At 37.5% G+C, this 27,196-nt stretch overlaps 1 protein-coding gene across 1 annotated transcript; it reads left to right on the plus strand.

The window, feature by feature from the left end:
• LOC121383761 lies at positions 1-26,885 on the plus strand. The gene is made up of 4 exons (XM_041513858.1): positions 1-242; positions 4,196-5,449; positions 18,283-18,379; positions 20,459-26,885. Exons 1-4 carry the CDS (start codon positions 1-3, stop codon positions 24,578-24,580), a joined length of 5,715 nt encoding a protein of 1,904 aa, XP_041369792.1. The 3' UTR covers positions 24,581-26,885.
• The last annotated feature ends 311 nt before the right edge of the window (positions 26,886-27,196 follow it).

Genomic DNA, 27,196 nt, shown 5'->3' on the forward strand with positions numbered 1-27,196 from the left:
ATGGCTGCCATGCCGTCTACTGACATGAATTATAAACTTCAACAAAAGAGAAAACTTCTGAGGCCTGACAGAGATAAAAAGTCGCGGCAACAGGAAGCATACAAATGGAGGGATGCTCGGCGGGTATATCTGGCTGGTTCCTTCGACCGCTGGAAGCGACTGAGAAGCAAATTGGGTTTGAAAGATTCGAGGCTCGCGTGGCATTTGTTAGAGGCTCACGTAAACCATTGTGTTGAATGCGGGTAAGAATTCTAAGATATCTGAGCTTATCATTTATTGCATTACGTGTACTTTTTATTGTCTGTATTAACGGAATGCATTTCACCTAGTTGGCTACGTGTATGTCTGTTGCAGAGCGATAACTGGTATATATATATACTTCCGTTGTTTAGTTTGCACTCGCCCAGCCGGGTCACGTTGACAGCTGGCAAATTCCAGACAGAGAGGTCACGCTTCGAACATCGCACGCGTTCCCTTGTGTCGGGTGTTTTTCAAACATGTAACACGGTTGATTTGATAGTACTCTTAGTGGCATGTAGTAGTTCGTTAAGTTTTGTAAGCGGTTAATGTGTTAATAAACGACAGATCGCCCCAAGCCGAGTGGAACAAAAGATGTCAGTAGGGACAGGTTGTGTCGCCGTATTATCAACAGTGATAAAGAGACTATCACGTGACTGACGTTCTTTGAAAACCACCTTGCCCAGTGTTCAAGAACAATGTTTCGATATGTTAATGATAACACGGTTTGTCGTCGCCTGTTCTAAATTAGGTGTGCTATTTAGATTTACTCAAATGTCCTTGCTAGTGCTTGACAGTTACCAGGTACCAAGAATGCATCATCACTTCAAATCCACATGTCAGTATGGAATGACTAATACTAGTACTAAATTATTATTTTTTTTTTATGATCAGCATGCTTTGTCATTAGCTGACACACAACATACTATACCTGTAAGTTTGACAGTTTTTTTTATACAGTGTACAACATTTTATAGACTTCCCCTTTCCCCACTTGACAATTTTGTTTGTTTGTTTTTGTCCAACTTCAAATAAGATAAACCATATACCATAAAATATTTTGCTGTACCATATATGTTATAGAGACTTTGCCCCTTGTCCCGTTTGACAAAACTGTAATTTTTTAATATTACTATAAAAAATAGTATAAATACAATAAATATCTGGCTTGTCTCTCCCCCCCCCCCCCCACCCCCCTCCTCCACTGGATTGTGTCAGCCTACTTAAATATCACTTCTTAAGGCCTGTTATCCTCATTACTGATTCGAAGTTTTAGGTTGGCAATCACTGCAACCATCAAATGAATGTAGTTGTAAGTAAGTTTGTTTTGTTTAACAACACCACTAGAGCACATTGATATATCATTGGCTATTTGGATGTCAAACATTTGGTAATTCTGACAGTCTTAGAGAGGAATCCCACTAGATTTTTTCATTAGTTGCTAGGGATCTTTTTTATTTACCATTCCAAAGACAGGATAGCACATACCATGGCCTTTGATAAATCAGTCTTGGTGTATTGGCTGAAACAAGAAATAGCCCAATGGGCCCATGACAGGGATCAATCTTAGACGAACTGTGAATCAGGTGAGTGTTTTACTACTGGCCTACGTCTCTGTAGCGAGCTCTGAAACTCGCGAAGTGACATAATATTGAACAAAGTGTTCCCTGCACTGTTCTGAACAGGTGGCAGGAATTGATCCAATAATTTTATGTAGCATTATGTCTGGATACTTGTATTCCTGATTCACAGATACTCACCACCTCATATATGCTCCACATAATTCATTGGTTTGCAATTGTTGTTTGCTAGTTGAAGACATTGTAGGAAAAAATGCATTAAATCAGAAACAAGCTGTCTACTAAAAGGTGACACTGTAACTGCACATACAGTACCGGTATATATACTTGTTAACAAACCAAGGTGTTTCTCTCTCTCTCTCTCTCTCTCTCTCTCTCTCTCTCTCTCTCTCTCTCTCTCTCTCTCCCCGTCCATCTCTCTATCTCCATCCATCTCTCTTAACCTCTTTCCTCATTCCCCCTCTCTCTCCGTTCATCCCTCTTAACATCCATCCCTCTTAACCTCTCATCCCCCCCTCCTTGTCCTCATCCCCCTCCCCCTCTCTGAATGGAGTTCGAAAGTATGCAAATTGATTATGTAAATAATGTCTGGATTCAGTTATCAAAAATGTTTCTAACAATGAAAACTATGTCAGTGTTTAAAAACTAGGGTCTGTCCCTTTAAAATAAAGTTTAATTAATATTTTTATAACATTTGATAATGAAAACAGGCATATAATATATATGCAAACACTTTAAAACTATGTATATGCAAACACTTTAAAACTATGTATATGCAAACACTTTAAAACTATATATATGCAAACACTTTAAAACTATGTGAAGTCATTATATATTTGACAATGTTCATTTTCCAGATTTGTTTTTTCCTCGTTCCAACCAGTGCACCACAACTAGTCAAAGGCCATGATATGTGCTTTCCTGTCTGTAGGAAAGTGCATATAAAAGATCTCTTGTTGCGTTAAGAAAAAATGTAGTGGGTTTCCTCTGATGACTACTGAGTCAGGTTTTCCAAATGTTTAACATCCATTAGCCGATGTTTAATTAATCAATGTCCTCTAGTGGTGTCGTTAAACAAAACAAACTGCTGTTTTTCACAGTAATTTTCATAAAGGCCTGGGTGGGATCTAGCTAGCTCAGTTGATAATGTGCTGGTTTGCATTGTTTATCAAACCACCTGATTGGACCCATTCTGTAATAGGGTTTTTCCCATGCTAACCAGTGTCCCACACCTGGGCCCGTGCTTATAAAACTTTTATTGGGGTCCAGACTCAATTTCTAATGATGTCACACACATACAATTTGTATGGCGTTGTCATGACATTAGTGTCTTAGTCTCGAGTCTAGACTAAAAGTTTTATAAGCACCAGGTGGCCTGGAATATGAAAATCTGTGGTATGAGTTCTTTAGGAGGAGTGCATATAAAAGATCCCTTGCTTGCTGCTAGCATGCACCCATGATAGACATGCACTACATCAGCTGCTCTAGTGGTGACATTAAACAAAACTAACTTAACTTTTTTCATAAAAGTCGGAGAAAGAAATGAATACAAACAATAAAACAACAACACTGCAGTGAACTGTGGAAAATGAACTGTTGTGTGATTTTCATTAAATTCAGATGTGTACATACAGATCTAGTGTATGTGTTAAGTAAAACTCATTTGACTGTTTCTAACTGGCACACATTCACATGTTATAAGTCCTCCAAATTCTAAAATGGTTTGCCAAATTATCTATATAAAACATCAAAAATGGTAGAAAGCCACATGCATATATTCCAATATTATCAGTCATGAATGATTTATTGCTTGAAATTATTTAACCAAAGTAAAATAAAATTTGTCAGTTTTTAAAATTAGGAAGTGGTGAATTAATTTGGCAAACTTGTGGCAGAGCTAGCCTAGATTCCATATTTAAAACAGTTAAAGTATTTATGTAATATTCAAGCTTTGTTTATTAGTACCACTAGAGCACCTTGGTGGATGTCAAACATATGGTACTTCTGACAGTCTTAGAGAGAAAACCTATTACATTTTATCCATTAGTAGCATTAGGATCTTTTATATGTATTTTACCACAGGCAGGACAGCACATACCACAGCTTTTTATATACTGGTCGTGGTGCATTGGATCGGATGTGGGAAAACTGAAAGTTAGATTATGAACACAGAATTTGGCATGTTTAGAATGTCATAGTTTATGTAAATACTAAATATAGTTGTTATACAAATTTTCTTATTAAGCACAAAATAAATTTGGTTAAAAACCCTACCCACTCTTCCACCTTCCCCCCCCCCCCCCCAAAAAAAAAGTAAGGAAAGAAGGAAATTTGTGTTATTTACAGTATCAGCTGAAAATCATCTTGTCTACTTTTTGATTAGTATATTATTATGTGACTGTAATGTCATCCACATTAGTGCGATAAATCAGATAAAAATTTCAAACAATGTATAATTAATATACATGTGTGTACACAAGTTATATTTTAAAAATCAAACTTATACTTATACTTAAACTTGTATGTATGTTATAATTTTTTTTACATTATGTGATTATTTAGTATGTAATAATATACATATATTTGTTTTATTCTAGTATGATGGAGAGCACTGATAGTGATGCGTCTTCCAAAGATTTTTTCCCAGCATTGGTGAAATCAGTACGCAGACTGTGCCAAAAACATTTCAGTTTCAAACACTCGGTCGAGGTTGTAGGTCTGCTGTGTCTGAATGTCGACAATGAGGAGAAGGAGAATTACAGCATCAAGGAGCTGATTCAGCGACCAATAGGTCTTCGGGTTGAGGCTCTTAGTTCAAAGGTTAACGGTTCTTCCAACAAAGATGCCAGGCAACCACTTGGAATGGCAGACAGTAATGTCGGTGAATCGGAAACTAGTTTGGAGGCTACAGGTGACAGCCATTTTGAATCTGAAGGGTCATCACAACAGAGAATGAATGCAGACATTAATGATGGACACAGTGAATCACTTGAGTATTTCTCTGATGAATACGACGATGATTATGATGGTGATGAGTATGCAGATGCCATCGAACCAGACACAAGCACGGACAACATCTCAATGTCTGAAGCTGTAAGTAGTTCTCAGGAATATGCCACACCTGGTAACCAGCAGACATTAAGCCAAAGCATTGTTAACTTGGAAAATATGGAAGTTCCTCTTATTGAACAGCAGAATCTTTTTGCAAGTGGAGCAAAATGTATGACCAAAAAAATGAACAAAGAAGAATTTTCCTTCCTGCAAATGACACCGCATTTAATGTTTAGTGAATTCTCAACCTTGTATCCAAACATTTCTATGAGAACATTTTATCGTTGGAAAAAGGAAATTGCAGAGGGAATGGACTTCATTCGCCAAAATGAAACGGTTACCTTTCCTGAGTTTCAGAAATTGTGTCAAGAAGTGAGTCAAGAGGTGTTTGTTTTATGGAAAAAGTTGACATGTGAACAGTCCCACAATGCATCCAGTTCAAACAGTTTACCTCCCACTGAATCAAACATAGATGTTGAACAGTTGAAGGGAAGTAACACGGTGGAAAGTGTGCCAAATTCTGAACACTGTGAAGCATGGACAGTAAAAAATATTGACTCAGAGTGTGAGGATAAGATCCGGATTGTTTTGAAGAACAAGTCAAATGTGATACACACTGCCAGCATGGGTGAGAGTTGTGATACGGTCGACATGGTGAAAATAGCTCCACAAAGCCCTCCAAGTAATATGAACATGTGTGATCTTGCTGAATCAGAAACTGCAGAACTGACCAAGAAAGAATCACCATCTATGTTTGGCAATGAATGCAGCGAATCAAATACTGAAATCCAAGAGTATGTGTAAGTATATAGACTTTTGCTGATGGGATGATGCTCAACTATTGCCATTTGTTTTTCTGTGTTGTGTAAACTTCACATTTTCATTTTCCAAAACAACTTGATTTGCAAACTGTACATGTATGTTTTGTGGGTAAATGTCCTTGACATTTTCTCGATTCTGAATCCATACAATTAAACCGGGAGCCCAGAGAGCTTTAATTAGCATTGCAAGTATAAAAGTGTCATTTCCTGTACCAATCCGAGGGGCCGCCCCTCAAAATACCCCAAATTTCAAGTTTAATTAGCATGGTTAAAGTACACCAATCAAACCTACACCAAAATGTTCTCTGTTGATGTACTAATTAAGATCCACCATTCTTAAATGTCAGCTCCTGTACTTAGTCCACTTAAGACTGCCACTAATTAGCGCTAATTAGAAGATTACTTAGCATGACTGAGTACATCAACGAAACTGATGCCACTTACAGTAAGAACGCCCCTAATTAGGCCAAAAAAAATTAATAGGTGTGTTTCCGGTCGACTGACCGTCCCTAGTTTTACCCCCCCCCCCGACCCTAATTTTTTTCTCTCTTAAACTGAAAAAAGTAATTTTAAAAAATAAAAATAATAATAATAAAAAAAAAAAAAAAAAAAAAAAGTAAAAAAAAAAAAGAGGACAACATCACCAAACAAGAGTATTTCCTTCCTTGCACATTGTTTACGTACTATTATACGATACATTTTGCACATGTAATTCCCTTCCGAAAAACATCGAGAAATTATGGAAAAGCTTTTGTAATAGAGTTCCTTCCCCTGATTAGCTACCACGGAAGTAACCGAATGTACGAACATAGCCTTGGTACAGGTTATTTCGATTAAATATAATCGTATCAATTCAGCTTAATTCTTGTCTTCACTTAAATCAACAGGTCTTATTATTAATGCATCTCAAATGTTTGCATAAAGTATTTAAATTAAGAACAACGAAATTAATACAATGTCCCATTAATTTAAGGAAATACACAAACAGTGCATACCAATACTATTACTATTACTACTAGGAACTATACTACTACTATAACTACAGTGCTATACTACAACTACTACTACTACTACTACTACTACTACACAACAACAACAACAACAATGACAATAATAACAATAACGATAATGATAATGAATAAAATAATAATAATATTATTATTATGATAGTATTCAATTTAAAAAAAATAAAATAAACCCTACCTACCTACCCTAATTTTTGGGGGGGATGCAATCGGAAAACACACCTATTTTTTTATTTTTTTGCCTTAGCACTAATTAGAAGTTGCCCAATATTATGGTTTAGTACATCAACTACATGATGTCAAAATGTTCTTTGTTGGTACCCGGACTAAGGAACAGTGATTCTTAATGTCAGCTCCTGTACTTAGTCCACTTAAGAATGGGTCAAAGGTCACAATGAAAAATTTCAGATTAATATAGCACAATCGAGTAATCAACAAAACTAACGTTAATATTTTATGAATATGATGTATAAAATAAGATCCTCCACATTCTTAAGTGTCAAGATTACATGTACTTGGATCTTCTAAGACTGCCACTTTAATTAGCAGTTAGAAGATTACTTAGCAGACTGAGTACATCAACGAAAAACTGATGCCAAAAGATTCGTTAGGGTACCATTGTAAGGGATCAATGATTTTTTAATATCAACCCCTGTAATGAATTCACTTAAGGTCAAAGGGACAATTGTGCCCAATATTAAGTTTATTAGCATTCACGAGTACATCAAACCATTAATTATGTTCTCTGTTGGTATGATAAACAAGACCCACGATTCTTAATGTCAACTCCTGTAGTTAGTCACTTTAAATGCAATGAGTGTGAAATGAAAATGTATGATTAATATAACAAAATTCACAATTTGATTGTAATATTATATGATGTGATGATGATATGACTATTTCCACATTTGAAAATAAATGAAAGATTACATTTACTAGTGACCTTGCTCATTGTCTTATAATTCTCGAGTGTGAGTGTTAAAGCATTAAGTGATACATTTTGTATGAACTGTTGTAGAGTATACGTACTTGTTCCATATGTTTCACCCAGTGACTAGTGAAATTCACGTGGTATCTTAGGGTTGAACAGTGAAAAGCCTGGTATACCAAACTAAGATATTGCTAGTTCAAAGGGACCATAGGTGTTGGTTCTGGGTGATGTAATGGCCACTCATTTGAATAATAAATTTTGGTGAATTCTGTCCTAGCTGCAAGCCACACGTTATACTTTCGATTCTGTGCCAAAAACACAAAAAAGATCGGCATTCTCCAAAACCACAGCATGAATAAAGAATGTGAGTATATGATTAGCCACTAAATGCAGTCGAACTCCACGACTAGGTCAAAAAACGACCTTCCTTATTCTAAACCTAAAAAAGTTATTGATGTGATCAAAATTTCAAACTCAAGATTCATTTTGTTTTTATTAGTCACCAGACAGAAAGAAAAATTCATGATCAAAATTGCAGAACTTAAGTTCCAGTCTGGTTCCATTTCATTGCCTGGCAGTTGTATTAGTGAGATCGGCATTCACCCACATTTTGCAACAAAGGATGCATGTTTGATATGCATGGTTAGCTCTGCTTCACATGGTGGAATGGCACTTGCAATTATGGCCTTTCACCTTCCTTATTCTTCATCCTCAAAAAGGACTACCTCATCATCAGATGATACTGTCATGTCATCCTCTTCAATGCTCTCATCACCAATGATCCCGTTTTCATCTGGAATGAGGGTTTCTGGCAGTTGTATCAGTAAGATCGGCATTCACCCACATTTGTGCAACAAAGGATGCATGTTTGATATGCATGGTTAGCTCTGCTTCACATGGTGGAATGGCACTTGCAATTATGGCTTTCAGCTTCTCCAACAGATTTTTTGGTCCATAACCCTTTTCAAATATCTTGTATTGAAAGGCATTGCGTGTTGTCTTGCTTGTATCCTTTGTTCCATAGATGCTAGCGGTAAATGTTTGCAGGGTATTTTGTATGATATGACTGAGATCTGCATCAATCGCCATATCTTCAAATGCTTTTTGTACCTCAGTATTCTTTTCCAGCTTAGCAGATGGTCTCAACTTTCCCTTGCGAACAAATGATCCAGTGCAGTTACTACCGGTGAATGCATGGAATCCTGGTAGTGCTGCACATATGTGAGGGCCAAGTATCTGGTAAATAGTGATTATATTGGTATATCTGTGGTTATTTTTGTCAGCTGTACCAACATCAATCCACAGTGGCGACTCAACTTTCTGCAGTCATACAGCATGATGACTGCTATGTCAGTATCTCCTTTTAGTGTCATCAATTGCTTTTGCATGAAGGCATATCTTGGTATCCGCCTCCTTGTGGTTATGTCTAAGGACATCGACCACTTCCCACTTGAGAACTCCATCTACAACTTTGCCAGGAACTGTGGTAGTTGGGTTTTGAATGATCTCGATTTCAAGGCATCACTATTGACCTGTGGTCTCCTTTGTTAGGTCCTGTTATCAAAAATTCCCTGTTATCTGCTCAACATAAGCACAGGGAAGGCTGCCAGTGACAAGATTCGGGAAAGTCTGCTCAGCGTTCCAGAAAATGGACAGTCACACCACAGAGAATTCCTACATTCCTACATTAGTGATCTCAACAGATTTGAAGAGAAGATAAAGTCCTTTACAAATGATTGTGTGAAAAATCAAAGAGCTAAAGACCACAGAATAGCTGAACTTAAGAGTACAAGATATATTATGGTTCACCTGGTGTTACTAGCAACCAAACGGAATCTGGACTTGCCATTCATATTTGAATATTCACTCACACCTGTACCATTGGCAATGTGCAGCACAGATGGAAAAATGGCATAAACCGAAAAAAAGCGCTCCCTTCCATTTATTGGAATCAGAGGTGAAAGACGGAAAAGGCCACCCCGAATTCACACGTGTACATGCATTGTAGACGGACAATTTCTCCTTCATACATTACCTCACTGTCTACCGTCAACTTACGGAGGACTTGCAAGAAACATTCTGATTCAAACAATGGCATTGTCTATCATTCAAATTCACCTCGTCTTTGACAACTCCCACAGCCATCTTTGAAAGATATGGAGTGAGGCAGAAGAGGAGCAGATAACAGAGTTTTTGGTCATTCAAAACCCAACTTTCACAGTTCCTGGCAAGGGAGTGGCAGGACCAGCAATATGCACAGATAATTGGAAGCCGCCAGCTCTACCTTGATATTCCAGGGGAATGCCATCATTTCAAAGTTGTAGATGGAGTTCTCAAGTGTGGTGTGGTTGATGACCTTAGAAATAACCACGAGGAGGCAGATACCAAGATATGCCTTCATGCAAAATCAGTTGATGACACTCATAAGACTGGGATAAAAGGAGACATACTCATCCGTGCGTCAGGTACTGACAAAGCAGTCATCATGTTGTATCACTGCAGAAAGTTTGAGTTTTATACTTGGCCCTCAGATATGTGCAGCACTACCAGGATTCCATGCATTCACCGGTAGTGACTACACTGATCATTTGTTCGCAAGGGAAAGTTGAGACCATCTGCTAATCTGGAAAATAATACAAAGGTACAAGAAGCATTTGAAGATATGGCGATTGAAGCAGTCATATCACACAAAATATACCCTGCAAACATTTATCGCTAGCATCTATGAAGCAAAGGATACAAGCAAGATAACACTCAATACCTTTCGATACAAGATATTTGAAAAGGGTTATGGACCAAAGTCAACGACAAAGAATCTGTTGGAGAAGCTGAAGGGCATAAATGTTAGTGCCATTCCATCATGTAAGGCAGAGCTAAACATTCATATATGAAACATGCATCCTTTGTTACACAAATGTGGGTGAATGCCGATCTCACTGATATCCAGCAACATCCAACTGCATCAAATGGTTGGGATTTTTACAGTGGATATTATCAACCAATATTCCATGAAGAAACACAACTCCCAGAAACCCTCATCCAGATGGAAACGGGATCGTTGGTGATGAGAGCATTGAAGAGGAAGACATGACAGTATCATCTGAAGATGAGGCAGTCCTTTATGAGGATGAAGATTAAGGAAGGTGAAAGTTGTTTAGGCAGGCAATGAAATGGAACCAGACTGGAACTCAAGTTCTGTTTTGATCAATAATTTTCTTTCTGGTGACTAATAAGAAAAAATGAACCTTGAGTTGAATTTTGATCACATTAATAACTTAGTTTAGATTTAGGGACGCACTTTTTGTTTTGATTTAGTCCTGGAGTTCGACTGCATTTATAGTAATCACGTACTCACATTCTTTATTCATGCTGTAGTTTTGGAGAAATCCCATTTTTATGTCATTTGTTATGGCGTGGAATCGAAAGTATATCATGTGGCTCGCAACTTGGACAGAATTCACCAAAATGTATTATTCAAATGAGTGGCTATTACATCACCCAGAACCATCACCTATGGACCCTGTGAACTAGCTTGTATCTTAAGTTTGGTATACCAGACTTTTCATTGTTAACTAATAGTACATTCAGAATTTCACCAGACACTGGTGAAAACAATGGATCAACGTATGTATAACTATTACTCTCGTTCATGCAAAAAGTATCACTGCTATAACACTCACATTGAGAATTAAAGGCAATGAGTAGATCAAGTAAATGTATTCTTTCATTGTTCAAATGTGGAAATAGTCATATCATCATATTCATATAATATTACAATCAAATAGAAATTTAGTTATATTAATCATACTTTTTCATTTCACACTCATTGCATTTAAAGTGGACTAACTACAGGAGTTGACATTAAGAATTGTGGGTCTTGTTTATCATACCAACAGAGAACATATTATGTTTTGATGTACTCGTGAATGCTAATAAACCTAATATTGGGCAAATTGTTACCTCTGACCTTAAGTGAATTCAGTACAGGGGTTGATATTTAAAAATCATTGATCCTTAGTGGGGGTACCCGAAGGAATATTTTGGCATCAGTTTCGTTGATGTACTCAGTCATGCTAAGTAATCTTCTAATTAGCGCTAATTAGTGGCAGTCTTAAGTGGATTAAGTACAGGAGTTGACACTTAAGAATGGTGGAGGATCTTAATTTGTACATCAACAGAGAAAATTTTAACGTTAGTTTCGTTGATGTGCTCGATCGTGCTAATTAAACCTGAAATTGGATGGATTTTGACCTTTGACCCGTTCTTAAGTGGATTCAGTACAGGTTTTGACACTTAAGAATCACTGATCCTTAGTCAGGGTACCCTAAAGATTATTTTGGCATCAGTTTCGGTGATGTACTCAACCATGCTACCGTATATCGCTGTGTATTAGCCGACTCCATGCATTAGCCGACCCCCTAGTTTCACCCTCCAAATCGGCTTTAAAATTATCGACCTTGTATATAAGCCGACCCCCCTATATAAAACTAACCAAGTCAGATGTCAGGTTCTGCTTTCAAACGACACTTAAAGAGTAGCCGATTTCTATTATAGAAACGGTGTCCGGTTATTTATTTCTCGTAAAATATAAGTACCAAGATAGCGAAATATACCTAAAAACATTTGATTGCAACACGTTAAAAAACACAGTGACTGTTTGCATTGTTGATTGTGCTAATCGGTCTTTTCATTATAGGTCGGCTATACCCTACCATACCCAACCACCCGTGTCGATAATCCCAAGCGACAAAACAAAACAAATGAAGCTGGAACAATTAACGTGTTCACCGGTTTGAGTAAGCAGTTTTGTAATGACACGTGACCTGCGAAGTTTTCCGAAATTGTTTTGATCGGTCACCATTTATTGTTGTTTAAACAGATAAAATATTACCTTTTTTAAACACCAACATTTATTAAAGATGAACATATATATACAATTTTAATATCTTTTATTTGTAATAGCTTGTGTTAAAATGCAATATTAAACCTTTATGAAAGCGGAAATGCAGAGCACAATAATGACAATAGATCGAGTGAGCCGTGGTCACTATTCTAACTTTACATTTCCAATAAAATGTTGACTCCTTAGATAAGCCGACCCCAGCCTTTGACTTGATACATTTTGTATCAAAAAGTCGGCTAATACACAGCGATATACGGTAATTAAACTTCTAATTAGTGCTAATTAGGGGCCTTCTTAAGTGGACTAAGTACAGGAGCTGACACTTAAGAATGGTGGATCTTAATTAGTACATCAACAGAGAACATTTTGGTGTAGGGTTTGATTGGTGTACTCAACCATGCTAATTAAACTTAAAATTTTGGGTATTTTGAGGGGCAGCCCCGCGGATTGGTACAGGAGATGACACTTAAGAATAGCCATTTGGGGGTCCCACATGCAGCCCACACCTACATATTCCAGGCCTCAGACCTTTTGTACTCGCAATGCTAATTAAACCTCTCTGGGCTCCCGGAATAAATTAACCCCTCTCCCCCATGGGTCCTGAGTAGTGTGGCCTAAAAGATAAAAATTAAGCAAAAAAAAAGTTATAATTTATTTCCAGAAATGCTGTATGGTCAGGTCTGGCAAGCTGTTGTAGCGCACGCCTGTCATGGGTGCAGGTGTCTACCCAGGCAGGCTCCTCTGTCTAGGACAGGAAAGGGTTGGGTGGGTGGCAGGGACCACCTGTGCTGGCAAGTGAAAGAGAGCACCAGCAGCCCGACCAGGATCAGAAACGGGCAGGGGAAATGCCATATTCAAATGGTCTTAATATACACATTGTATGTAAAGGTCAATAAATGGTTTATCTGATTTTTAATGTCATTAATGTTTGGTCTACCATTCCCGGGCACTGGGTTAAATTTACTATATATAGTTCTATAGAAAACTGCATTTATACTGAATACTTGTTTTCCAAACCTACTTAACCAATTCCATGCACATTTTGTGGATCCACTCTTGGTACATGGAGAAACAAATTTATGAATTGGGTCATTCTGACATTCCATGGTCTTGAGGGGTGCACGGGCCCCCAAAAAGGGCAAAATTGAAAAGCCAAGTACCTTCATAGATATAAAGGTTTATGAATGCCATGTTGGATTCTCCATTTGTCCCCAGGAAGGGGTTGACGGTTACTATAGTTATATCTAGAGAAATGCACATTTAAAACATTTCAAAACTATTAGACAAATTCCAACCAAGTTTCATTGGCACATCAAGGAATTTGTGAATTTGCAGTGGTTGCAAAACAAGGTGTCGCGCATTGCATGCGACATTTACTACCCTCATTTCCGACGTCTATTTTCGCCACAGTTGCTCAGACTCCAGTTCATATTTGCTTGGTTCTTGTCTGAATGTATAGCTCAGCTTCTATGGGTTAATTTCTTCAGGAAAACTTTGAGTTTCCCACGAATACAGTGTCCATTACTGCTCATTGCCTTCGTTTTTAAAATATATTTTGTTTTGATTCATGAGCACAGTAGACCCAGTGATTTTCCGCGATCGCGGAAAACGGACGAAATTCCCATTGTGAAACGGAATTTTTATTTGGAAACAGAATTACGATTTTCCGCGAAGTTAAAGGGACATTCTTGAGTTTGCTGCAATTTTAAAGATGTTATTCACTAACAGAGATACTTTTTGACGACTGTAATTACATATCAATTGTATTTTTCAGCATAAAATATTAGTGGCTGTATATTAAACGTGTTTCTGATCGTTCTAATATTTGTGCTACGTTAAATTTCATTTTATTTCCTAAAAAGATTTTTTCATACAGTACGAAATTATTTGAAGACAAAATCCAGTTTGGGCTTCTTACAAATATTGAAATGACCAGAAACACATTGAATATACGATATTCTAAACAAGAATATATATTTAATATGTAAGTTTAATCGTAGAACTATTTTATTAGTTGGAAACATCTTACAATGCTGCAAACTCGGGAATGTCCCTTTAAAACAATTAATACTATTTTACTATTGTCACACGCTGTAAAACTGACGATTGACCCATGCGCAGTACTACTGGCAAACGCTAGACTGGATTATGCGCTTCACGGTAAACCAAATGGTCACATTGGGAACCAATCAAATACTTCTCGAACGTTAGCGAAATGTTTGCTGGCTGAACTTGGGGCTAGTTTACTGCGCAGATGGGACAGGATTTTTTTTTCCAGAAGTAAATTTAGCCAGCGGCTTGTCGCTAACGCTTGTCTTGGAAGACAGATTTTTACACTACACATTAAACTGAATGACCATTTCGGGAACCACCAGTCAAAATATGTTTGCAAATGTTTAGCAGGCTGGCTGAACACACCCCACAAAATTACTAAAGGTCCACTAGTCTCTATTATATTTAAATAACGTTACGTAATCGTTGTTTTGAGGGGTTATTTTTATGTTGATTGGTCCCATCACAAGCAATTCGCACCCACCCATTAAAAATCCTGCGTACGGGCCTGTTTACCGGTATGTGGTTATTATCATTGTAGCCTTTGCTCCTGATTTTCGCTACTAATATGTAGGCTTACTTTGATTTAATGAGGAATAGCGACGCAAGTTGACACCAGTCACTGAGTCAATTTTCGGACCCTTTAATTTGTCACAACTTTTGTTAGTTCAATTGTTAATTACATATTGTAGTCTGAAACTTGAAATGAAACGGAATTTACAAAAACATGAAACGGAAAATAGCTTCTTTTTTTCTTCTTTTTTTTTAAACGGAAAACCACTGAATCATACTTTTTCTATTCTTGGGCCAACAATTTCACCAACTATACATTACAAGTGGACCATATTTCACACTTCTGTGGTAACAGACTCCGGCCCGTAGAGCCCTCCCCCCGTGTGCCCCCATTACTGACTGTCTGTAGCTCTCGATAAACCCCCAACTCCTACTCTGTCAGTTCCAATGCCTACTAGTACTTCGTTTTGCAACTGCTGATTTGGTAGTTCTGACCTTTGACCAAAAGAATAAAATAATCCAATTAAAAAAAAATCTTCTTTTCTGATTCCAGAAATTCAATAGTGTATAACTGAATAGTTTTTATATATATGTAAGGCGTATCATAAAATATTGTTTATTTCCAGTTACCCGACCGACCCTAATTTGAACCTGCAGACCCTAAAACTTTTTTTGTATATCCAAAAATGTTTTTTTAATATAACAACGATTTCCATGAAAACTATCACAAGCACTAATTTGGTGTCATTTAGGGGATAACCCTACTGTGTTTTCGATTTGCGGACGTATATCGGTGGTTTTACTGTCGCAAATTTAGTTTTATTGGCGACCTGTTAGCCACGAAATGTTTTCTTCTAACAATTGATTGATGGGGTTACTTCCCTTCAAATTGAAGTTCGGTAACTTTCGTGAGATATCGGGCGAAGAGTCGGAAAAAATGTTTCACTAATATATATGCGATCTTTTCCGATTTACTCTACATCTAGCGTAGCGAGGTGTTCCGATTAATAATAATAATACAGTCAAATCCGCTTATTTGGATGTGCCTCGTGCAACAAAATTATATTCAAATAAGCGGCATATTCAATAAACCGAAAGTACAATTTCGACATACGATATACCCAATTAAGACCTCTTGTTGATTTATGCAAACCCTAATTACGATTCTCCCAATTTGGGCCTCATGACATGTGGCATTTTCTTCAGTATTTTGTGTTAATAAAATACCGATTCCAAGTTCCATATTGTGACTCTGTTGTCATTATCAAGTTTGTCTATAAACTTGATAAATACAAGAGGCAACAGTTAATGCCGTTTGTACACCTAGAAGTAGAAGTGACTAAACATCTAATGACCCAGATAAAACCACCGGAAGCTCAATTAGACTGGCCACAGTCAAATAATTAAAAGGCCGTTATTAACTTATTGATAATTAAATGGCTGTTATTAACTTCTTTGTACATTTGTAAATCAAATGCAACAAGACCCCACCCCCACCACCCAATATAATCTTGAATAAGTAGTCATTTCCATGTTCTGTATTTTACCAGGACGTCTATCTGACTATTATCTGTGTGCATTTGTAACTGATTTGACAGGTAAACTAGACTGGCCAAAGTCAAATAAGTGAAAGGCCGTTATTCAATGTAACAGAAGGAAAAACACAAACACAAACGCAAATATTGGGCCCGATATTGGAATGTCTTTTTGTCTGGCGACGGAAAACCATTCTGATAAGGCCTTCTCCACATTGGCTGCTTTTCCCATTCTCTGTCTTTTTCGTTCTGGGTTAGCATTGGCGAGATACTGGGCGCATATCTCGATGTATTTTTGAGCCAAAGATAAATCGTTTCGTTTCCGTTTATTTGCCATGTTGACATTGTGAAAAAAAAAAGTTCTTGTCAATATTTATAGCCAAAAGATGATTAATCCAACTTGCTAAGAAAATCTCCTACAACTTACCTTTTGTCGGCATTTAACAATCTAAACAGTAATCACCATAATCGGTCACCCCAAATGGGGCCTCACATTGTGAGCTGCAGAGGAAAAATCACATGATCAAAAGATCCGGCTAAAAATAACACTAGTAGCAAACGGCTTTTGTTTGTTACTGTCACCGACAATTCATAGAGAAAAATATCTGACAAGTGTTTATTTATGGATTAAACATACACTGCTTCAAAAGTGGCCGACATGAGATTAAGAGATGCCTGCTTACAAAACGCACATGGCCGCCAACAAGGTGGGAATGACCGACTTTGATCCTTGATTGTCCTGCATTGTCTCGGCCATTGGGTCACATTTGAGATGAATCTCAGAGTTCATGGATTAATTACGATGTAATTAGAAAATGTATTGATTAATAACGAGTCATCTGAAATAATTTAAGAAACAAGAAAACAAGTTTGTTGTAAGTCTTTTCTCTTTTTTTAACAATGAAATTAAATAAAATTAAAAGTATTCATTTCTGCATGTATGGTATTACGTACGATCATAAATTTTTACAAAAACACATCAAGTAACACAAACTTTCCTGTTTTACATGCAATTGCCATTTGGCAAGGATAATTTTATATTCAAATATCCGAAAACACGTTAAAAAAACACATCCAATTAACCGTTGGATTTTGTATTGTCATAATGGCAAATGGTTCCGTGCAGGACAAACATATTCAAATATCCGAAATATACAATAATCCGACATCCAATTAAGTGGATTTGACTGTAATAATAATAATAATAACTATATTTAATGATTTACTCCAGCTACAAACTGGCCTTGTAGAAATATAGTGACCTTCCGATAAACTAGGGGAGGGAATGTTTACCGATACTGATGGAGTTTACTGCCAAATCAAATGATTAAATGCAAGTAGCTTCATGCAAAGAATGTTTACATTGGGAACAGCATCTACATCAGTCACTATATAGCAGCCAGTGTTTTAGATCTTCATGTCACACATATAAATTGTAATGTGACACAACAGACTTTGAAGTATAATCAAAATATTTTATTTAAAATTTAGAAACACCTAACTTTTAGGCTGGCTATGCCATTCCCAAGATGCTTTTGGGCACCTGCTATTGTCAGACTTCCGGAAGTAGTTTCTACACGATAAAGCTAATAGTTTCTATACCGCTTTTGATTAAAACATATTACAAAAATATAACTTGAAAGTGGTTGCATGATAAAAAAAACCCACATCAGGTTTCTACATTTTGATATCGTGGTTATTTAGCTCGATTCGATAAAGGTGTAACAGGCTCGCTGTAACAGGCTCGCTGAAGCCTTATCTAAACTTCGCCAAATAACCATGATATCAAAACATAGTAACCTGATATTCTATATGTGTCTGTATATTGTAAAGTCATTGTTATCTCATTCCAGTTCCAACAAGGCAGAGACTGAATATGGCGGTACAGCTAGTACCTCCACTGGTGCTCCAATTAAGATGGAATTTACTGACTCGGATGAAGAAGTACAGGTTTGAAATAGTTTTTAACTTGGATTGGTTTTTAATGTTCTGGGAATAATATTAATAAAGTCAAACCTCGGTATACCAACCTCCGGTATACCGCCATCCCCGCTTATTGCCTTAAAATGTTTGAACACCGATCGTCTGGATTTAAATTTACATAAATTTACCCCATTTTACCAACTCCACCATCTGCCAATGCATTGGGTGACACATTCCTATGTATACGAAAGCATAGTAAAACAACCCAATATGTACTGCCATTGGATGATCTCGTGTACCATCTACTAAAGTCTGAACCAAATTGTTAACAACTACAATAAAGTAATACTTTAATTACTGTTACATTTCCCCTGAATGTTGTCCACACACAAATTGTGAAAAAAACACATTACAGTGACACAGATTCCATATGTGAGACTGTAACAATGACACCAATATCAACTTCACTTAGATTGCATAGGGCAAAATATATCTGCCATCTGCCATTTTACTTTTTTATGGAATAATCTTCAAGAGGGGTGAAAGTCTCCGAAGTATGTGACTTAATTAATATAATCAATGTGCTCAAGTGGTGTCTTTAAACAAAACATTTTTTTTTTTTTTAATATGGCGTCATCACATTTGCTAACACTCACTAGACGTTTTTTTACGCTACACAGTAAAACGAATTAACACTTCAGAAACCTGTCAAAATAATTTGCAAACATTAGCGAAACATTAGCTGGCTGAACTTTGGTGTAGTCTGCCAATCACTTTACCGGCCTTCGTGGCATCGTGGTTAGGCCATCGGTCTACAGGCTGGTAGGTACTGGGTTCGGATCCCAGTCGAGGCATGGGATTTTTAATCCAGATACCGACTCCAAACCCAGAGTGAGTGCTCCACAAGGCTCAATGGGTAGGTGTAAACCACTTGCACCTACCAGTGATCCATAACTGGTTCAACAAAGGTCATGGTTTGTGCTATCCTGCCTGTGGGAAGTGCAAATAAAAGATCCCTTGCTGCTAATTGGACAGAGTAGCCCATGCGACAGCAGGTTTCCTCTCAAAATCTGTGTGGTTCTTAACCATATGTCTGACGCCATATAACCGTAAATAAAATGCTTTTAGTGCATCGTTAAATAAAACATTTCTTTCTGCCAATCACTCATTTGCTGAATGTGTGACATGAGATACATGCCAGCTTTGTCTCAGGTGATGATCCTTCAACAATTCCGTAATGGAAAATGCTACCTTTTTATTTATTTTATTTTTTAATCCTATAAAATAGTTTGTAACGCTAAGCCCCCACCCCACCTTCCAAAATTACTTCTTTACCTCTTACAAATAAATATAAGAAATCGTTTTGAAAATGTTAGTTAATTCTAAACAAATACCCCTCCCTCAAGTTTTTAATGTACCCTATTTGAGTCTCTCTTTGGGCATTTGTTAATCAGTATTTGCAAGTATCTCAGTCAGAATAAAGAGGTCTGTAATATAGCATATTTTGTTAGTCTGTAACACAACTAGGGTACTTTGGGGCCGGTACTGAGGTTTATAGTGCACTTACCTGAGTGGAAATAATAAAACTTGTAATAATGCCAAACTTGTCATAACGCCAAAATCAGTTCGGTCCCAAAGTGGGAGGTATAATGAGGTTTGACTGTATGTGAAATATTTACAACACATTGAATCATTCAAAATTCAGAATTTATTATTTTATATTATATTAAATATGAAATACACAGAATAAATATGTAGTTTTAACATACTAGAGGATAGATAAAATATGTTGGATAGTAAATTAGCAATGCTTAGTATGCCAACTGAATGTAATTCAGTATATAGTGGACAACATTGAATCCATGCAACTCTCTGATTTAGAAATGTTTGTAATTAATTTTATTATATATGGGTAAAGATTCAAATCTGAGTTACAAATGTACCTGCACAGCACATATATAACACAACAGAAATAGTTAATCTAAATTGGTGTCATACATACATGTATATTTAGCATGCTGTATTAAATTTAGAAAATATTCAAATTTTATCTGAAAACATATTTTCTATTTATTAAGTTCACTGTTACCTTTGATATATTTTCAGACAAATGCGCCAGATCAACTGGATAGTCCCAAAAGAAAACTGGAGTTAGAAATGGATTCAGCAGTTGTGGGACGTCTCTTGGGTGACGGCGAACACACGTCTGCTTCTGATTACATCAACGTGGATGTGACGGCAAACTGTGCGAGAAAGAAGAGAAAGTACACCTCACTGGATGGAATACAACACAGAAGAGAAGTCTACCAGAAGGAAGAGTATGAACTGCTAGAAGCCATGCCTTTTGCCGACTATGCAGAATTTTCTCGCCATTGTCCCAGTGTTATGAAGAGGACATACTTTCGCTGGAAAAGAAGAATCAAAGAGGAGTATATGTACTTAGAACAAAATGCCGACATGTCTTTTGAAGAGTTCAGCAGAGTGTTCCCTCAGGCAAAGCAAAACATCTTTTCTCACTGGAAAGGTTTAATGAAACAAGGGTACAACTTTTCCAGTGTCCATTACACCTCTGATTCTTCAAACCACATTTCCTCTGGTAACACCGAAGCGGCCGAGTTCTCTGATGATGGTGTCAAACAGTCCAGTTACAACTTCCTGCAGAAAAACTACCAGATGGAATTTTCGGATTTCTCCAAGCATTTCCCGACAGTCACGCAGCAGACGTTCACAGTGTGGAAGAAGAAGATACAGCAGGAAGTCCAGTTCCTCATGAGCAACCCTTACTATGAAATGGACTATGCCGTGTATTCCCAGTGCTTTCCTGGTGTGTCGAAGGAGGTCTTCAGTGCCTGGAAGCTGAACATGCAGCAGCAGTTGGGAAGTCCACAGTCTGGTGCAAGTATATACCCAGGAGCGTCTTACTGGTCGCCCTTTTTAGGACAAGCTGCTAGGTTCGGAACAGTGCCATGGTCGGATGTGAAACCTAATCTGTGGATGAACAATCCCTTGTTGACACACATGTGGGGCACAGCTATGAATCTTTCAGCTTTAACTCGGAATGAAGACGCGGGAAAGCAGCAGTTCTCTAGATCAGGTTCATTGCCCACCGATGAGACCAGTTCGGCTAGACACACAAAGCCTTCAACAACAGGCCATCATAGTCCCTCTGATCTGGGTATGGAAAAACACAGTCCATTTAGACAGACTGAAGCTGACTTTGCTTCACCAAAGTCACGAAAGCAAAACAAAGCAGAATTTTATCACTTCCTACAACATCCGGAAATGGACTTTCATGACATGTCAGTTGCATTTCCTAACTTGTCTCTGCGGACATTTTACCGGTGGAAAAGAGAAATTAAAAACGCAATGTGTATTCTGGAGGAATCTCATTCTACGCCATTTTCAGAATTTCACATTTACTTCCCTGATATTCCTGTTGATATTTTTAATAAATGGAAGGAAAAGATATCGGTTGCTGACCTAACCACAAGCAATGAGTTCCAAGAAAATTTGTTGAAGTCTAGTGCAAACATAAACACTTCTCGGTTAGATGCATCGTCAATCAAGACTGCTAGCAGAGATGTTTTAGTTGATGATACAGATGCAAAACACAAAGAAACAGAATTCCAGTTCTTGAAATTAAATCCATACATTTCATTTTCTCAGTTTTCAATGCATTTCCCACACATATCAATGCGAAAATTTTATACATGGTGCAAAAAAATCCAGGGACAAATCAATGATATCCGCAAGAATCCATCAATATCATTTGAGGAATTCCAGATGCATTTTCCTGACATCAGTTCTGACGTGTTTCAGGTGTGGAATGATCTTGTTCTCTCTGAAAAAGTATCCGCATCAGAGTTGGAATCTGATAATCTGCAGATGAATCTTGAAGGCAGTTCACCAGATGGCCATTCTCCTGAAGCAGGCTCAGAAGCCAACCTGTCTCCTACTGACTTGAGCATCAAACACGAAAATCCAAACTATTTCACCGATACTCAGCAGACAACTGTCAATGGAATGCACGCAAAACTGATTCACAAAGCTAGCCGTCCAGAATATGTTTTTCTGCAAAATAATCCAACTGTTGATTTCCGCGAGTTCTTCTTTCGATTTCCAGAGGTTTCTGGAACAACGTTCTACAGGTGGAGAAGAGAGATCAAGGAAATCATGGACTACATTCAGCTGAGGCCAAATACAACATACCAGGAAGTGGTGAGCTATTTCCCAGAAATTTCGGAAGATATCTTTGCTCACTGGAAGTCAATTATTCAGTCAGGTGCCAGTGATCGCAGCCTGTGTGAGGATGACTGTGATCCAATGGGTAGTCTGCAGGCCATGGTGGACAACCGAACAAAAAATGACGAGACACAAGAGGCATTTTGTTATGTCATGGAAAACCCAAACATTGATAAGGATGAGTTTTCACAAAAATACCCATCTCTCTCACAAAAGCTTTACTACAAATGGAAGAAGAAGGTCAAGGAATTGCTACTCATGCTTCACAGCAATCCAGAAATCGACTTCAGCATGTTTTCTGCATGCAGTAGTGATGTTCCTGAAGATGTCTTCAAAAAGTGGAAAGACAACCTGACATTATATTTAGACAAAGCTGTATCATCTGGGGTAGAAGAGCATAATGAGTTGCTGGACTCCAAGATTGGGCAGAGTTCAGAAGAGTGGATCAGTCCAAAAAGTAGAAAGGTAAATCAAGCTGAGTTTCTGTTCTTCTTGATGAATCCATTCATGGATTATCAGGAATTTTCCCACAACTTTCCGCAAATATCGCTGCGAACATTTTATCGGTGGCGCAGGGAGACTAGAGATGGTTTAGAGTACCTTGAGGAATATCCCGATGTAAGCTACAAAGTGTTTTGTCAGATGTTTCCAGTAGTTGTTGAAGATGTATTTCAGAAGTGGAAAATGTTGATATCTGTGAGAAACAAAGTGAAGAATAAAGCATGTTACCAAAAAGGTACATTTAGTGAAAGACTGGGTACACATGCAAGAAATTACGATACTTCCTCCAAATATGTTTTGAGTTCTGACATGACACTGCCTGATACCAATGACCAGATTCTACAGATGAATTCTTCACCTTCGAATACTGCCGAGTTGGATTCACCTACTTCACTGGATAAGTCGGTTGATGGTAATCAAGAGATGATTCCTGGTAAGATCAGCGATGGTAGCTCCAGTATCCACCATAAATTGGACTCTTCTAGAAGTTTTATTGGCTTTTTAAGTGCTGCTGTTGAGAACATCTGCAAATCAGCTGGATTACCTCCCTTGGATCAGTCCGATTCGAGCAATGATGGTCACAACACTCGACTGACAAAGCCAAGCTCATCAGTAAGTGTACCTCTCAAGCTTGGTGGAGTTGCCTTTCCGGGACTGATACCTCCGGACAGACCAGCATCCAATACTTCATCCAGTACTGAGTTGGAAGAACATACTTCTAATGCTGAGGATGGTGGTGAAGCATCTGGTTTAGGGGGAATAGCCTTCCCAGGATTGACTCCCACTTCTTGTTACTCAACCTCTTCAAACACCACCAGCAAAGCAAACGAATTGATGTCGGTAATCAATAACACTTCTAGTCATCCGGTTCAGAGTGTGGCCATGACACAGTTGACTGAATCAGGTCTCAGCAGTCAGGGTTTTAGTTCAGTAAATTTTCCCGATTTTAACCTTCCAACTTCATCGGGGTTTTTGTCGTTTGACAGACAAGTTAAATCGGAATCACTTACTTCTAGTCCTTCAAGTGAACAGATGAATCTTGCCACCTCAAGGGTTTCTTCACCTTCGTTTGGTTTAGAGAGAACGTTGTCATCATCATCCAGAAGTGTTTCCAATATAGCTACAGGAGAATCTCCAGTTTCGGGTATGAAATGTGTGTCATCTGCATCAGCAAAGAATGGACTGCATGATGACTATTTCTTCTCTCCTCGGTTGAGGAAACAAAATCGTGAAGAGTATATGTACTTGCAACAAAATCCTTCAATGGACTTTCAAGAATTCTACAAAGTGTATCCGACAATCTCGCTGAGAACCTTCTATCGGTGGAAGCGCGAGTTCAGGGAGGATGGACAGATAGGTCCGTTTCAACAAAAGGAAAACACAAACACCCTCAACACAGGTGGCATTCAGCATGGACAAATTCTTGATCTAAGTGCAAAACCGGGTAATGTGTACAATCATTCAGTTGATTCAGAAATTTCTTAGCATGGTAGCAAGGCCTATTATTTTCATGTCCTGTAGATTCAAAACACAGTTTTTGTTTAGTTACATATTTTAAAATAGTGTTGAGCAATTTTTCTTTTAAACAGTTGATAAAAGTTTTAGTCAAATACACTACTTTTTATTTTGAAAATGTTGCATTTCGTTTTAGGTGACCAGTGGTCAGTTTACTTTATTTTGAAACAAGACTTTGTCATGCCATCATTTAGTTATTGTTATTCTAGTTTATTTAAAATATGAATTGATAATGTAAAACAGTGCTGTTCTCTCTTACTTTCTTGTTCTGAAGCCACTAGATAGTAGACTATGTTTTTTCTGTTTTCACTTAAGTTAAAAAGTCTTACTCGAAATGCTGCTTTATTATCTTAAAACTGAACAGATGTTACTGTTAAAACACTGGCGTGATATTGTTTTTTTATCTGGGACATGTCATATTAAAGGTATCTCATGATGGGCAACATCCGGCTGTTAATATTAACAGAATATTGTTTAAACGAAAGGTATCAGGTCATCTTAAAGATAATTTAATCCTGGTTGAAACTCAGTTTTTTTATTGAGCATATTCATGTATAATCATGTGTCCTTAGTTCTGAGTGAAGCTCATTCTGATGTGACGTTTTGTGTATGCTAAAGCTGTAAGATGATTGTTTTTGTAACTGCTTTTTAAAACTACAGTGAAATACAGTGAGTACAGGATGTTAGCTTATTGGTGTCTCTTCAGCTAATCATGAACATAAGCATATACATTTTCAGATAGGATTTCATCATTATTAAATTGTATGTGTCCAGATCATGTGAACAGCATTTATTATGTTCGATGGACAACATATTTAATTGTAGCTGTGCAATTATGGCAATCTATAGAACATCTGTAATGCATAGTCACAATGATCACAAATTTAAATTTGCACAAATTGTTAATCATATGTATTTGGTATATCCCTAGCAAACGTTGAGTAGTATATTTCAAGACCAAAAACAAGTTTTATTTGAGTATATGTTCCGACGTCATATAACCGTAACGCAAAATGTGTTGAGTGCGTTGTTAAATAAAACATTTCCTGTCAGGGTTGTAAAAAGACAGTTCCCATGACTTGTGCTAACATAGTTGCAAAATGGTGACCATCTTAAATCGGTACATAAACATTAGAGGTGTATTTTAGTTGAAATGTTTTACTAGTACTAGATTCAGCACAGTGAAAAACACTATAAAGCAGACTTTATTGACGGAACCATCTGATGGAGTCAAGACTTTGGATTCATTTTAAGATTTCCTTGCTTCAGTAGAAAATTTAGAAAAAGTATTTGTCTTGGTATAGCATTTCTATTGGGCTCGAAATAGGAAGTAAAATAAGGCCTGCTGTTATTTTATTATTTTTTAAATAGCAAGCCTGAAACGGAAATATGTCCTGCTAAGAAAACATGCGACAGCATGAGGGGATAGTGTGTCAAAATTCAGGACCTCCAAGATGTATTAATTTAGAGCATTATGGAATTAAAATACATAACAGAATCTCGACCTAAATAATTGATACATGCATTTGTCACTTGAAAAAAAATGACCTGTAATTTAGCAGGGGCAAATTGATCTCATCTGCTAGGTTTAAAACAAATGGGCTGCATTTTGCAGGATGCTATTTCGAGCACTGTATTGGATCACTAGTCGGCCAGAATTCCTGTTAGACCCTTGGCCTACAGCACAGAATTCCTGCTAGTCCCTCGGCCTACAGCACAGAATTCCTGCTAGTCCCTCGGCCTACAGCACAGAATTCCTGCTAGTCCCTAGCCTACAGCACAGAATTCCTGCTAGTCCCTCGGCCTACAGCACAATAATGCAACCATTAACATCAAATTCCCTCTAAAGACCACTTGTCACAATTACCAAGTGTTTCACAGTCAGTAATCAATGATGAATTAATAATACAGATTCATTCATTCCGTAATTGACAAACAACAAACAGTTGAAAATATTGAAATGTGAATGTTTTTATCTGAGAATGGTAAACGGTAGGACTAGCCGTTATGTTTTAACTCGTCCATCAGAATTTTGGCTAGCATTAAGTACTTCCTGCACTCCTGATTTACACATTATTCATTCAGATTAGACATGTTGTAAAATGATAGCAGGTGTACAATGAAAGGAGTTAATCTTTTTAATCATCAGTCAGGGGTGTAGGCTGGGGGGGTTTGGGGGGTTCCGACGAACCCCCAGCTGAAGCAAATGGTCCGCTTTCAGAACTAAAAGATACAGGTTTATATATATGGAGTTTCTGGTGGTGCAAAAACAATAGATAAAAAGGGTCTACTTGGTTCATATTCGAACCCCCCCCCCCCCCCCCCCCCCGGCCCAAATCACTCTACGCCCCTGTCAGTCACATTAGTTGGGGTACTGTCAGCAAATATTCCTTTCTTTTTTTAACTTGTATTTGGTGGAGACATTAAATTTGTTTTATTTACTAATGAACACATTCTTCATGATTGTCATTATTGATAAAATAGTAATAATTATTTTTATTATTGTTGGTCTAATAAAATTAAAGTTTGTTGTGGACCAGATACTGGCCAGTAAGTTTTTTGATATACATGTACCTTTATGTGATA

The sequence above is a fragment of the Gigantopelta aegis genome, chromosome 10 (assembly GCF_016097555.1).
Source record: "Gigantopelta aegis isolate Gae_Host chromosome 10, Gae_host_genome, whole genome shotgun sequence".
Taxonomy (NCBI): Eukaryota; Metazoa; Mollusca; class Gastropoda; order Neomphalida; family Peltospiridae; genus Gigantopelta; species Gigantopelta aegis.